The sequence below is a fragment of the Eretmochelys imbricata genome, chromosome 5 (assembly GCF_965152235.1).
Source record: "Eretmochelys imbricata isolate rEreImb1 chromosome 5, rEreImb1.hap1, whole genome shotgun sequence".
Taxonomy (NCBI): domain Eukaryota; kingdom Metazoa; phylum Chordata; order Testudines; family Cheloniidae; genus Eretmochelys; species Eretmochelys imbricata.
In genome coordinates, this window is record NC_135576.1 from 19,086,225 (window position 1) to 19,097,854 (window position 11,630).

Consider the following 11,630-nt stretch of genomic DNA (forward strand, 5'->3'; position numbering starts at 1 on the left):
CATTTTTAGCAGACAGTCTTGAATACAGACAATAGCAATTTAATTCAGTCAAATGAACAAAAGTTGTTTTAAAATTAAGCATACTAAGAATTCATTGTTGAACCCAGTTATACTTTTGGCTTTAGAGAATTAGACAACTTCATAGAGGATAGGTCCATCGGTGGCTATTAGCCAAGATGGTCAGGGATGCAACCCCAAGTTCTGGGAGTCCCTAATTTTCTGACTGTTAGAAGCTGGGACTAGACAAAGGGGATGGATCACTCAAAATTGCCTTGTTCTGTTCTTTTCCCTCTGAAGCATCTTGTATTGGCCACTGTCAGAGATAAGATACTGGGGTAGTTGGACCATTGGTCAGACTCTGATAAACATAAGAACAGCCAGACTGTTTGTTTTAAAACCAGTTCTTCCTCTCTCCGCAGGTTCATAAAAATCAGCACTATGACTGATGGGGACTATGACTATCTGATCAAACTCCTGGCCCTGGGGGATTCTGGGGTTGGGAAGACAACATTTCTTTACAGATACACAGACAACAAATTCAACCCAAAATTCATCACAACAGTAGGAATAGACTTTCGAGAAAAACGTGTGGTAAGTTTCTCAAGTCATCAATGTCTTCACTTCTTCCAGTTTCCAATAGTGTTGAGAACATGCTTTACGTAAATATATACAGTTCCTCTTACTGAAAGGTTTAAGGTGTGTTGAGAATGCCTTTTCTACTTTAGTTTCTGACTTGCATCCAGTCAAAAATAGAAGGGAGTGGGGTAGAAGTTGTTGCCCTCAGATGGCTGCCTGGTGTCCTAGTGGGGTATTATGTATTTACATTCCATTAGCACCAAAGGCCTCCAGCGGGGCCCACGGTGCTAGCTGATGTACAGACTCATTACAGAGACAGCCTCCGCCACAAATTAGTTTGCGGCCTGAAGAGATAACATGACAGAAAGAGGCACAGCGAGTGTCTTGCCCAAGATCACACGCCAGGTAAATGGTTGAACTGGAAGTAGAACCCATGTCTTCATGCTCCTTCCCAATGCTCAGTCAACTAGATCAGAGGTCAGCAACCTTCAGCACACAACCCATCAGGGAAATCCGCTTTTTGTTTATGTTGACCGTCCAGAGGCATGACTCCCCTCCGCCCCCACAGTTTCTGGTGGCCACGGTTCGCCATTCCCAGCCAAAGGGAGCTGCGGGAAGTGGTGGCCAGCATGTTCCTGCAGCTCCCATTGGCCGGGAGTGGTGAACTGCAGCCACTGGGAGTTGCGGGGGGCCATGCCTGCAAATGGTCAACGTAAACAAAATGTCTTGTGACCCACCAGCAGACTCTCCTGATGGGCCACGTGCCAAAGGTTGCCGACTCCAAACTAAATACTGCCTCCCAAGGTGTCTATAGCACAAACGATTGACTTCTTTGACTCTCACTTTGGTAATGTGGCTGTAGATTGAACTATCCTCATGCCTCTATAGGTGGCCCTTTCAGGCTACAATTCCACACTTGTAGAACAGTGTGGGCTAGCTTGTACTGTGGTGCATTTGTTCCTTAATATTAAATGGAAGATAACAATCTTCTGTGCTGTCAACCTGACTCCTTTCGTGTGTACTAACATTCATTGCCACTGTTTTTATAGACCACAACTATTGTGCATATCCACAGGCCTTGACAAAAATGGATAGTATTTTTTTTATTGCACACAAAAATTTCTGTCTTCAGATAAGAATGCTCTTGGCTTGCTTGAAGCACAAAAGCAATCATCATAAATCGCAGATCGGAAATCAGGAAATGTGGGCTCTGTTCCTAGTTCTTGAACCTTGGATGTTAATACTTGCCAAACTCAAAAGGAAGTGCCTAAATTCACTAGTGTATATAAAGTGCTTGCATAGCATTGCAAAGTGTTTTGGAAGCATTAACCATAACGAGAATGGAGCATTTGCAAAAAGCAGGTCTTTAATGCACAGCAGGCCATATTAAAGAAATCTAGGAGGTGATTTCAACACATTTGTATCCTGAGGTGAGCAGAATCAGGGTCTAAATGACCATATTGAATATACCCCATTCATCTTCAGAAGACAGTATTGGTTTTCTGGTTTTGAAATATTGTTTTGTAAGAGGCCCTTTTGAAGTGGAATATTAGTGAATGTGAATCTCTGTAGCAAGTTTAAGCTATATTTAATAAACCAACTTATTCTCCATTTGTTTTTGAAGAATTTTTTTTTTGTTTCAGTACAGCACTATGTGCTAAGGGTGAAATTTTAGTAATGGGAAAGACATTCATAAATTAAGCAAAAGACTTCTTTATTGACTATAGAATAAGCTGATTCTACTCTGTGTGTTTGTCAGATATACAATAGCAGAGGACCAAATGGATCTCCAGGAAAAGCCTTTAAGGTTCATCTACAGCTTTGGGACACCGCTGGGCAGGAAAGGTAATGCACAGAGTTTGGCATCTCATGTCCAGTTAATCAGAATCATATGCATGTTTTCTAAAATGTAGACAGGTATCCTATTCAGGTGAGTCAGAAAAAACACTGGTCTTCTGTCTCAGATTTTGGTTTTGACAACAAATGAAAATCCACCACTTGTTCCCGAAGGATCATTTTAAACTGTTGCTGCTTTGCTGTGATTATACTGAAATACTGTGTTCACTTCTTTTGTAAGCTCCCCTAGCTACTCTGGAGGAGCAGTAAAGTTCATGGTGATTTGTTAGCACACAGTATATAGCTTGGCCTACTCTTGATGATTAAATATTGGCTGTGCCTAGAGACAGGAAAGGGGGCAGGGGAAATCAGTGAGGTAGCAGGAAACAGTACTGAGGCGGGAAAGGGCAGCCTAAAACAGCTCATTAAATGGAGAAGGGGAAGCCATGAGTACAAGCTGTCATCATACTTCTAAAGGGAACCTGAAAGCACTGAAGGAAAATTGCTTACAGCAAAATTCAGTGGATAGGAGAACAAAATCAGACCTGAGGAAAACAAGTGCAACTACATTGTTTGTGCCTTTTGTCACCTTTCTGTGTGGCATCTACACCTGGAAAGACTAATTTTGGTTTGAACCAACATGTTTCCATGTTTTTCTTTCAAGCCCTCCTAAAGCACATAGGGGAGGTCTAGGGTACAGAACCTAAGAGAGGTCACAAAGTAAATGACTGGCAAACGAGGAACTGGACACATGCTAAATGTCACAGCTAAAACACTTATCCCTGTGTCCATAGTCTGTGTTGTCTGTCTAAATTATAAGTTCCTCAAGGTAGGGACCTTGTCTTCATACTCTTTGTAGATAGCGAACATACTTACTGTGGTGCTATATTAAAATTGGCCTCTATTAAGACACACCCATTTTTCTGGTTTGAATCTGTTCCATTGTCTGTTTGACAACCACATTTAGCCATGCTTTTATACAGGATCACTTCTACAAAAGAGATCATATGGTAGCACTCTTGCAGCTAGCTTGTCATGGGAAACCTAACGAGTGTGTGGCTCTTTTGCAGCAGTAGTTTGTTTTTTAATTTTGATATATGTGCCCTGGGATATCTTATCTACCACATCTGCTACTGACAGATGTACCAGATTATGTGGTGGCTTTTGTGATGTGGTAAACCTTCCTGTACATAAGACAGAGCACCATATTCCATTTTCTGTTTTCTTAATGTGTTTGGTTTCCTAATTTATTTTGAGACTCTGGCTTGTGGTCCTGTGGCAGCAAACTGGGGCTATATTTTGGATGCTGGGTGTATGGCTTTGTGGAAAATCTGCAAAATGTGTTATCTCTGAATGCACAAAGACCAAACAAGTTTCATTGAGCTCAGATTGTCAACTACAGGTAAATCAGGTCCTCTGTAGATGAGCTTCCCAGTAAACTGTTTTAATTCTAAACTATGATTAAATGGCCAGATACTTCTTTCATATCTGCCATATTAGGTGGTGGTTATCCATCAAGGAAAAGTTTCCTCACAATACTCTTCTTGTATTCATCAGTTGAACCGATTTGTGTCCCAGTGATTAGGGATGAACTCAGTGCATCTGTATCATTGTGATTAAACAAGCAATATGTTAATTTTTAGACTAGTCCAAAGGATAGAGAATTTGAACTAGCAGGGTGGTCATTGACAATGTAACATTCTCACACATCTAAGCATCCTCTGGTAAATTACACGCTCGCTGATAGCTATGATAAATGTAGCCAAAAGAAAGGCCAGGGGCTTTTGACTATTATGAGAACACTTGGCTGATTTGCAACAGGCAGTTTTAAAAAAAATCCAAACCCAGAGAAGTTGCACAAAGAGATTCAGTAAAGCTTTTTTTGTATCTCCCCTTTTGATGGTTGGTTGGTGGTTTTTGGTTTTTTGTTTGTTTCACACACACCCCCCTCCGTAAGTCCTGCACTAAAAATCATTACCTATTGATTTTAGAGGTCTGTCTGTGTTAATAGAGCTGCTTATTTGTTCCTTCCTTCAGATTTCGAAGTCTCACCACAGCATTTTTCAGAGATGCCATGGGCTTTTTATTAATGTTTGATCTCACCAGTCAACAGAGCTTCTTAAATGTCAGAAACTGGATGAGTAAGTAAAACAAACAGCTTGCATGCATCCGATAGCTAGCAGCTTGTTTTTGTGTTTGGGGGTGGTGTTGGTTTTTTAAGGTTACTGTATATTGAAGGTCTTCATTTATGTGATGTTAATTTCAAAGCATGGTCCAGTATTTTTCAGGTGGCCATAAACCTATGGCTTGAGTAGGTGGGCTCTGAAGACCCAGCTCTGGAAAATTTACACAAACTTGTTAACCTTCAGAGCATTCTGCAAAGCACATCTGTTCCTCTGGCCTTTTCTGGGATGGGTTGGAGGTTGAGACGAGTTTGTGGTGGTCAGTTTTTGGGACTTGTAAAATAAAATTAATCATACCATATATGTGCTTAGTATGATGTTATGGACTGTTACATTTTGTATTATCACTGTTTGGGCTGTGTGGTATTGTCCTGATTTTTTTCTACATGTATTTTTTATTTGTATAAAGGATGTTTATTGGTCTTTAATACGGTACAGTGCCTAAGGTTTGGTTAGATGTTTCATCAGATTTTAAACACAGCCTACCAAACAAAAATGAGAAATGTGTATTTTAGGTATATTTCAATAGCTTCTTGCTTCGCATTTGGTTTAACCTATTAAGAAATCCTAGTTCTAGAAACATCCAAGAGGCAGCATTGTATGCTGTCTAGAATACAGTTGGGTGAGGTGACACTAAAGGAGTTCACACTTCTACTCCTAGTTCTGGTACTGATTTACTTGTGACCATGGTCATGTCACTGAACTTTTGTGCCTCATTGTTCCTATCCCTAAAATAGGATAATCCTTTCCTGCCTATCTAGGAGGTTTTATTACTGTTGAGCTTCAAGGCTTCTGAAAAGCAGTGTTAGTGCAGTGCAGTCATAACTCCTAACAACTGACCATACTTACTCTGAATCTTAACAAGAAACATGCCACTTTTAAATAATTCTACATTTTGAAAAATATGGTTACTTCTTGCCTCTTGTGCCTGTTGCCCACTGACTTGAGCAGGACCAGGATTTGGACCCAACGTATTTAAAAAAATGAAGAGTTGAGAAGAAACTGTGGGATTTATAGTGTGTGGTGTTTTTGTTGGGGGTGTTTTGTTTTTGTTTTGCAAGGCAGGAATATCTGATGCAGAAATATGTGAAGTAACCTGAAGCAAGGGTTAAAACAAAATTGCTAGAGAGCATGGATCATCCTTATTTAAAATAAAAATGTTTAAAAGGGGTGGGGTGTGTGTATTCTTGTCCAGTACTGGTTAAGCTATTATACTGGAGGAAAAAAACAACATGCAAAAGATGACCAGACTTAATTTCAGGTTCTGTATAATTCAAATTTGCCATTTGTTAGCAAACTAACTTCTGCGTGCTAGTTGGGAGTATTCTGGCCTGTGTGTACAAGAACACCATGAAAGGCAATATGGGGATACAAATATAACAATAGCCATACTCCCACTTCAGTCCACTATTTGGCTACTGAAAAATTAATGCATTGGACTCTATCTGCTTCAGTGGTTCCTTTGCCACACTGCTCCTCTAAATTTCTTCCACATATTCAATTATTCTGCAGCTGTTCATCTTTTCTTACCCCAATTTTTGAGGTAAGAAAAGATAAGTGTAAGGAAATTACTTAAATATTTTTGTTCACACTCACACTCTCTATCTAGCTCCAGGGAAACCAGTGGATCTACATACTTTTATCCCAACTAAACTTTTATCCCAACTATTTGGCCTCAAATTTCTAAATAACTGCTTGTGAAAAGCGTTTGGAATGATCTTTGTTTCTGTGATTCTTCTAATGGGTTTCTTTGACTAGGAAAATGTCTGTCTGTACTAGAGAAAACCTAACCAAAATGTACTGATGTCTATTACTTATAAAGTAATACTTACTTATGAAGTACTTTATGTAGAATACATCTTTGCATTTGATTCTCCTCTTTCTAGGCTGTACGGAGGTGAAATGAATAGTTCACTGGAAATAAATTCCTAATCACATCTGTTCCATTTTCCTCTGTAGAAAATTTACTTTAATGAGCCAATGTATTCTAAAAAGTCCATATGATACAAGAATTCTTTTTTAAATCTTGAGCCATAGTGGCATTTCAATACTTTTTACTCTAGGTTTGGTTTTTTTTAGGTCAACTGCAAGCCAATGCGTATTGTGAGAATCCCGATATAGTATTGCTTGGTAACAAGGCTGACTTATCAGATCAGAGGGAAGTCAATGAGAGACAAGCAAGAGACCTTGCAGATAAATATGGGTAAGTAAATTGTGATTGGAAAATCACTTCAGCTGATCTCTACATCAGTGTAATGTTTTTAAAACCTAAATTGCCACCATGCAGCTTTGAAATTTGGGAAACCAGTTAGATTGGTTAGATTTACAGATGTTGATATGCTATAGAAATTAGTCTGATGTGCAAAATCTTCTACAGCGCTGCCCACCCTGTTACGCTTTAAAATTAGTGGTCCACATGTTTCAAAGTTTGACAAGCTAGATAACACCGTAGAAGATGGTGTTACAGCATATTGATGCTTAAGCAAAATATAATTACTACAGAGCTACGTTCTAATTCAGCTGGTTAGCCCTAAGAACTAGGACAAAAAATGTCTAAAGCATACGCCCTAAAACTCACTGTGAGAAGGGCTGCATGGCTAAAGAGACTGGTAATACGCTCTAGCTGTCATGATTGCACCTAGTGACCCCAGGATCTTACAAGTGGAGAGTGTAACACACTGATGTCCTCAGCTCCTTTTCTATTGGACAATTCTGAACTGTCATATTTTGCATGATCATGCCCTGCACCTTTTTTTTTTTTTTTTTTTAAATGAGCAATGCTTAATACAAGAAATGCCCTCTTCTAATTACAGAAAATTTGGTTAGAATTTTGGGGATTCATAGTATGAACACTTAATAAAACTAACTCTTACATTGTTTGAACTGCCTGTTAAACTCAGAAAATAGCACTGAGTGTGTCTCATTAATAAAAAACAAAAAGCATCCTTTTTTCCCTGATTTGATTCACTAGGGCTTAATGTGGCTATTCACAGAGAAGTTGAGCCAAAAAAAAAAAACAGATGAGGCAAGCTGAGGGACTACAACAAGCAATCAGACAAATTCTTATTTCGATACATCAGAAGTAGAAAGTCTAAGAATTGTCCTTAGTCAATTGAGTAAGGACACTGCAGAGAAGTGAAAGGGCTGCATCAACTTGCATAGGAGTATTTGGGGGGGGATCAATGAGATATTAACAAAGATTTGAGGGGTCAAAAGAGGAGGCACTGGAGCAAATTGATCTTTTTGCTTGTTAGAAAAAGCAACAGAACTAGAGGGCATTCTTCTGAATTCCAGGTTGAGATTTAAGAATGAAGAGGCTAAGCTGTGCACGTAAATAGACAATCTCTTTGAAATAGCCACTAATTCAAAGAACTGGGGAGTAGCAAATGTTGTACCTATCTTGGGGTTTTTTTGTAAAAGCATTGTTCATATTTTAGATCAGTATTGCTCACTTCACGATCAGGTAAACTGGCTGAAATTCTAATCAAAAGCAGTTGAGTTGTAAAACCCCTAGAACAGGATGGCCTGGTAAAGGAAAACTGCATTATACTATGCCTCATCTCTAAGGATTCTATGCTTGTCTACAAAACCATGGAGAACCAGTTGCCCTGACACTTTTGTCAAAGGTATTTTGAAAAAAAAATCCCTCAAAGGTTATTAAGGAAACTAAGTGGTCAGAGTGACAGTTTGTTACTTGTGACAATCCTGGATCTCGGACAGAAAATGGAGTAAGAGTAAATAGTATACTTTAATTATAGCAAAATGTGAAGAGTCGTGTAACTCAATATTCCATCATAGGGCGGTGTCACTGAATTATCAGTGTGATGAAATGCAAGTTCAGTTACATTGAAAGGGATCATTTGAGCTGCTCGTACATATTGCTGCTCTCCAAATGGAATGTAACAACTCCACTCAAAAGTGACCCGGTAATCAGGGGAGACCGCTCAATGGGAACTGCTGCTTGCGGTTGCTGTTTGACAGCTGATGCACAATACTAGAGAGGGAAATGAAAGCAATACTGAAAATATACTGCTGTTACATAGACTAGTCGTGTGCCCCACCCAGTGAGCTGCCAAAATCTTAACAACCGGTTCCCTCCTCACCCCATGAGGGGGTCGTGGCCCACCCCCACCCCCTGGGACTCCTGCCCCATCCACCCCTGTCCCCTGACTGCCCCCAGAACCGGGCAGGAGGGTCTCGTGGGCCACCGTAGCGGGTGCCCACCCCACCCCTAAGAGCCAGAGGGACCTGCCAGGGGGCGAGGTGGGGCAGTTTCCAGGAAGCATCCGGCAGATCCCTCTGGCTCCAAGGCGCGGGGTAGTAGCTTGGGGAGGGGGAGCAGCTGCTCCCCCCACTGATCACATCGAAAGTGGTGCCTTAAGCACCAACTCCGTGGGTGCTCCAGGGCTGGAGCACCACAGGGAAAATTTTTGTGGGTGCTTGGCAGCTCCTCGCCCCACGCCTGGCCCCAGCTCACCTCACCTCCGCCTCCTCCACTGAACGTGTCACCCTGCTCTGCTTCCCCCCCCACCCCCCCCCCCGGTTTCCCCACAAATCAGCCTTTCACGTGGGAGGGCTGAGAAGCAAGCAGCGGCTTCGCAGTCAGGCCCAGGGAGGTGGAGGTGAGCTGGGATGGGGAGCAGTTCCCCTGCGCGCTCCCCCCTTCCCCCCCCTCCCGGTTACCTGCTGTGGCATGGGCGGCCCTCCTCGCCCCCCCCCAGCTCACCTCTGCCTCCCTGGGCCTGAGCGCGAAGCTGCCACATGCTTCTCAGCCCTCCCAGGCTTCCCCCGCGAACAGCTGATTCGTGGGGAAACCAGGGAGTGGAGAAGCAGAGCGGGGCGGTGCATTCAGGGGAGGAGGCGGAGTGGAGGTGAGTGGGGGCTGGGCATGGGTAGGGGCAGGGAGCTGCCGGTGAGTGCTCTGCACCCACCAAATTTTCCCCATGGGTGCTCCAGCCCCAGAGCACCCATGGAGTCGGCGCCTAAGGCACCACTTTTGGCCGGTTGTTAAAGTTAGAAGTCCTCACAGGACAACCAGTTCTAAAAGGGCTTCTAACTTTAACAATCAGTTCCAGTGAACCGGCTCCAGCTCACCACTGGCCCCACCCCAGAGTGCTGGGTTCAATTCTAGTCATTTTGTCTCAAAAAGAATTCAGAAGAAATAGAGGGATCTGTGAAGTAGATGACAACAATGATCAGAAATATGGGAAAACTTCCCTATGAAGAGTCCAAACTCCTCTCTGAAAAGACTGGATAACAGGGTACATATATTTTAAAAACCCTTATGACCACTCCTCCTTACCTGTTCTCATTATGCTTTCCATTAAAATCAAAAGGCAACAATTTTTTAAAATCTGTAAAGCCGGAATCAACCTGTGGAACTCACTGACACAGGAGATCAGAAGCAAAGATCATACTGTCCACAGCTACATTAAATAGAATCCCAAAACAAAACCTTCAAATAGAAATTTTAAAACCCTTCTGCTCCCCACAGGAAAAAATTAATCCTATCCCACTATGGGTAGGCTTCTCCATAACTGTCTGGTAGATAGTTATTGCACCTTTTACCTGAAGCATTCTGATAAATGCTTCTATTGGAGATAGACCACAGGTCTAGACCGATATGGCATTTTCCATGTTCCTTGAGAGTTACTGTAGATGCAGACAGTCTTTACTTTCCACCTGGGAAATTTCTGGTGACCTAAAATGGACTGCCTGTGCATAAACGTATGAAATCCTTCAAAGCTGAAGTATCTGGAAGTCCATGTTACCAAATAGTGAGGGAGAGTGACTATAGAAATTTAACTGGAAATGCTCCTGAATGCACTAAATAACCATGATTGTTAATACATCTCTGCTTCCTGTTCCATCTCTCTATGAGCAGGCAATGCAGCTCTTCCTTACAGAACCTTGGAAAAACTAAACTTTTATGAAGGCCTGTTTCTCCCAGCTGTAGTTTGTGCAAATGCTGCCATTCTGGTTTGAAGCCAGAACCTCCAAGTTAGTTAAAACTGGCAGTTGGTTCAAGATGCAAAACTTACCTTGATTTTAATACCCATTCCCCCAACCCTCTATGTTTAAAGAGCTGGGATTTTGTTCAGCCCGCTTAATGCAATGAAGGACAGCCCGATTTCAATTCCGAAATTCCCTATCCCCCACCAAGAAAATTTTGTTCAGGGGTGTTTGGATCAAGAGTTTTGCTCTGGGGCCTCTCTCTCATTTTAAGCCCTTTCTAATGAGCTTTTTAATTTTTTTCATATCCTATATATTAGCATACCATACTTTGAAACAAGTGCAGCTACTGGGCAAAATGTGGATAAAGCTGTGGAAATGCTCCTGGACTTGATAATGAAGCGCATGGAACAATGTGTTGACAAGACACAAGTGTCTGACACAGCCAATGGAGGAAGCTCGGGGAAGCTAGATTCAACAAAGCCAGAGGAGAAAAAGTGTGCCTGCTAGACCTCACCTCTAAACTGTGAGAACCAATAAGAATATTTGATCTGAAAATGGTTGCTTTACCACTAAATTCAAACCTGGCCATGCACAGAAACAAAGTTTGTCTTGTTTGGGCTTTTGCTTTTCTCCAGAGAACTAAGTTTTCAGAGAGGCTTCTGTGCTGGAACAAATATTCCTGATATGGCGCCATGGAAGATCTAAAAGAGCCCTCATCTTTATCTTACACAATCAGGCTAGAAAATGTAGGAGAGCTGTTCCCTTCTTCCTTGGAAGGAGAAAAAACTATTGTTTCTATGGGGTGGGGGAGAAATAATTAAATTGGATATCGTGATAAACTAAAAAGGGGGTACTTTGTAGGTCTCTGTCTTAAATGAATCTTGCTTCTTTCTACTACTTTGTATTTACATCAGAGACCAGGCATTTGCTCAAGTGGAGATATGAGTAAAGAGAATTTTATGTGGTATATTAAGAATGACCTTATTACTTGCACAAGGCAAGTAATGGTGTGACTGACTGGCTGATAAGTTGGTGTGTGAGGAGAAAGGGGTGGATGCTATTTTTTAAAATAAAACCAGG

The 11,630-nt window shown here is 41.6% G+C and overlaps 1 protein-coding gene across 1 annotated transcript; it reads left to right on the forward strand.

Annotated features, from left to right (window-relative positions):
• The first annotated feature begins 438 nt into the window (after positions 1 to 438).
• RAB27B (RAB27B, member RAS oncogene family) lies at positions 439 to 11,057 on the forward strand. Its single transcript, XM_077816219.1, has 5 exons — positions 439 to 591; positions 2,336 to 2,421; positions 4,450 to 4,553; positions 6,675 to 6,798; positions 10,868 to 11,057. Exons 1-5 carry the CDS (start codon positions 439 to 441, stop codon positions 11,055 to 11,057), a joined length of 657 nt encoding a protein of 218 aa, XP_077672345.1.
• Positions 11,058 to 11,630: the final 573 nt, after the last annotated feature.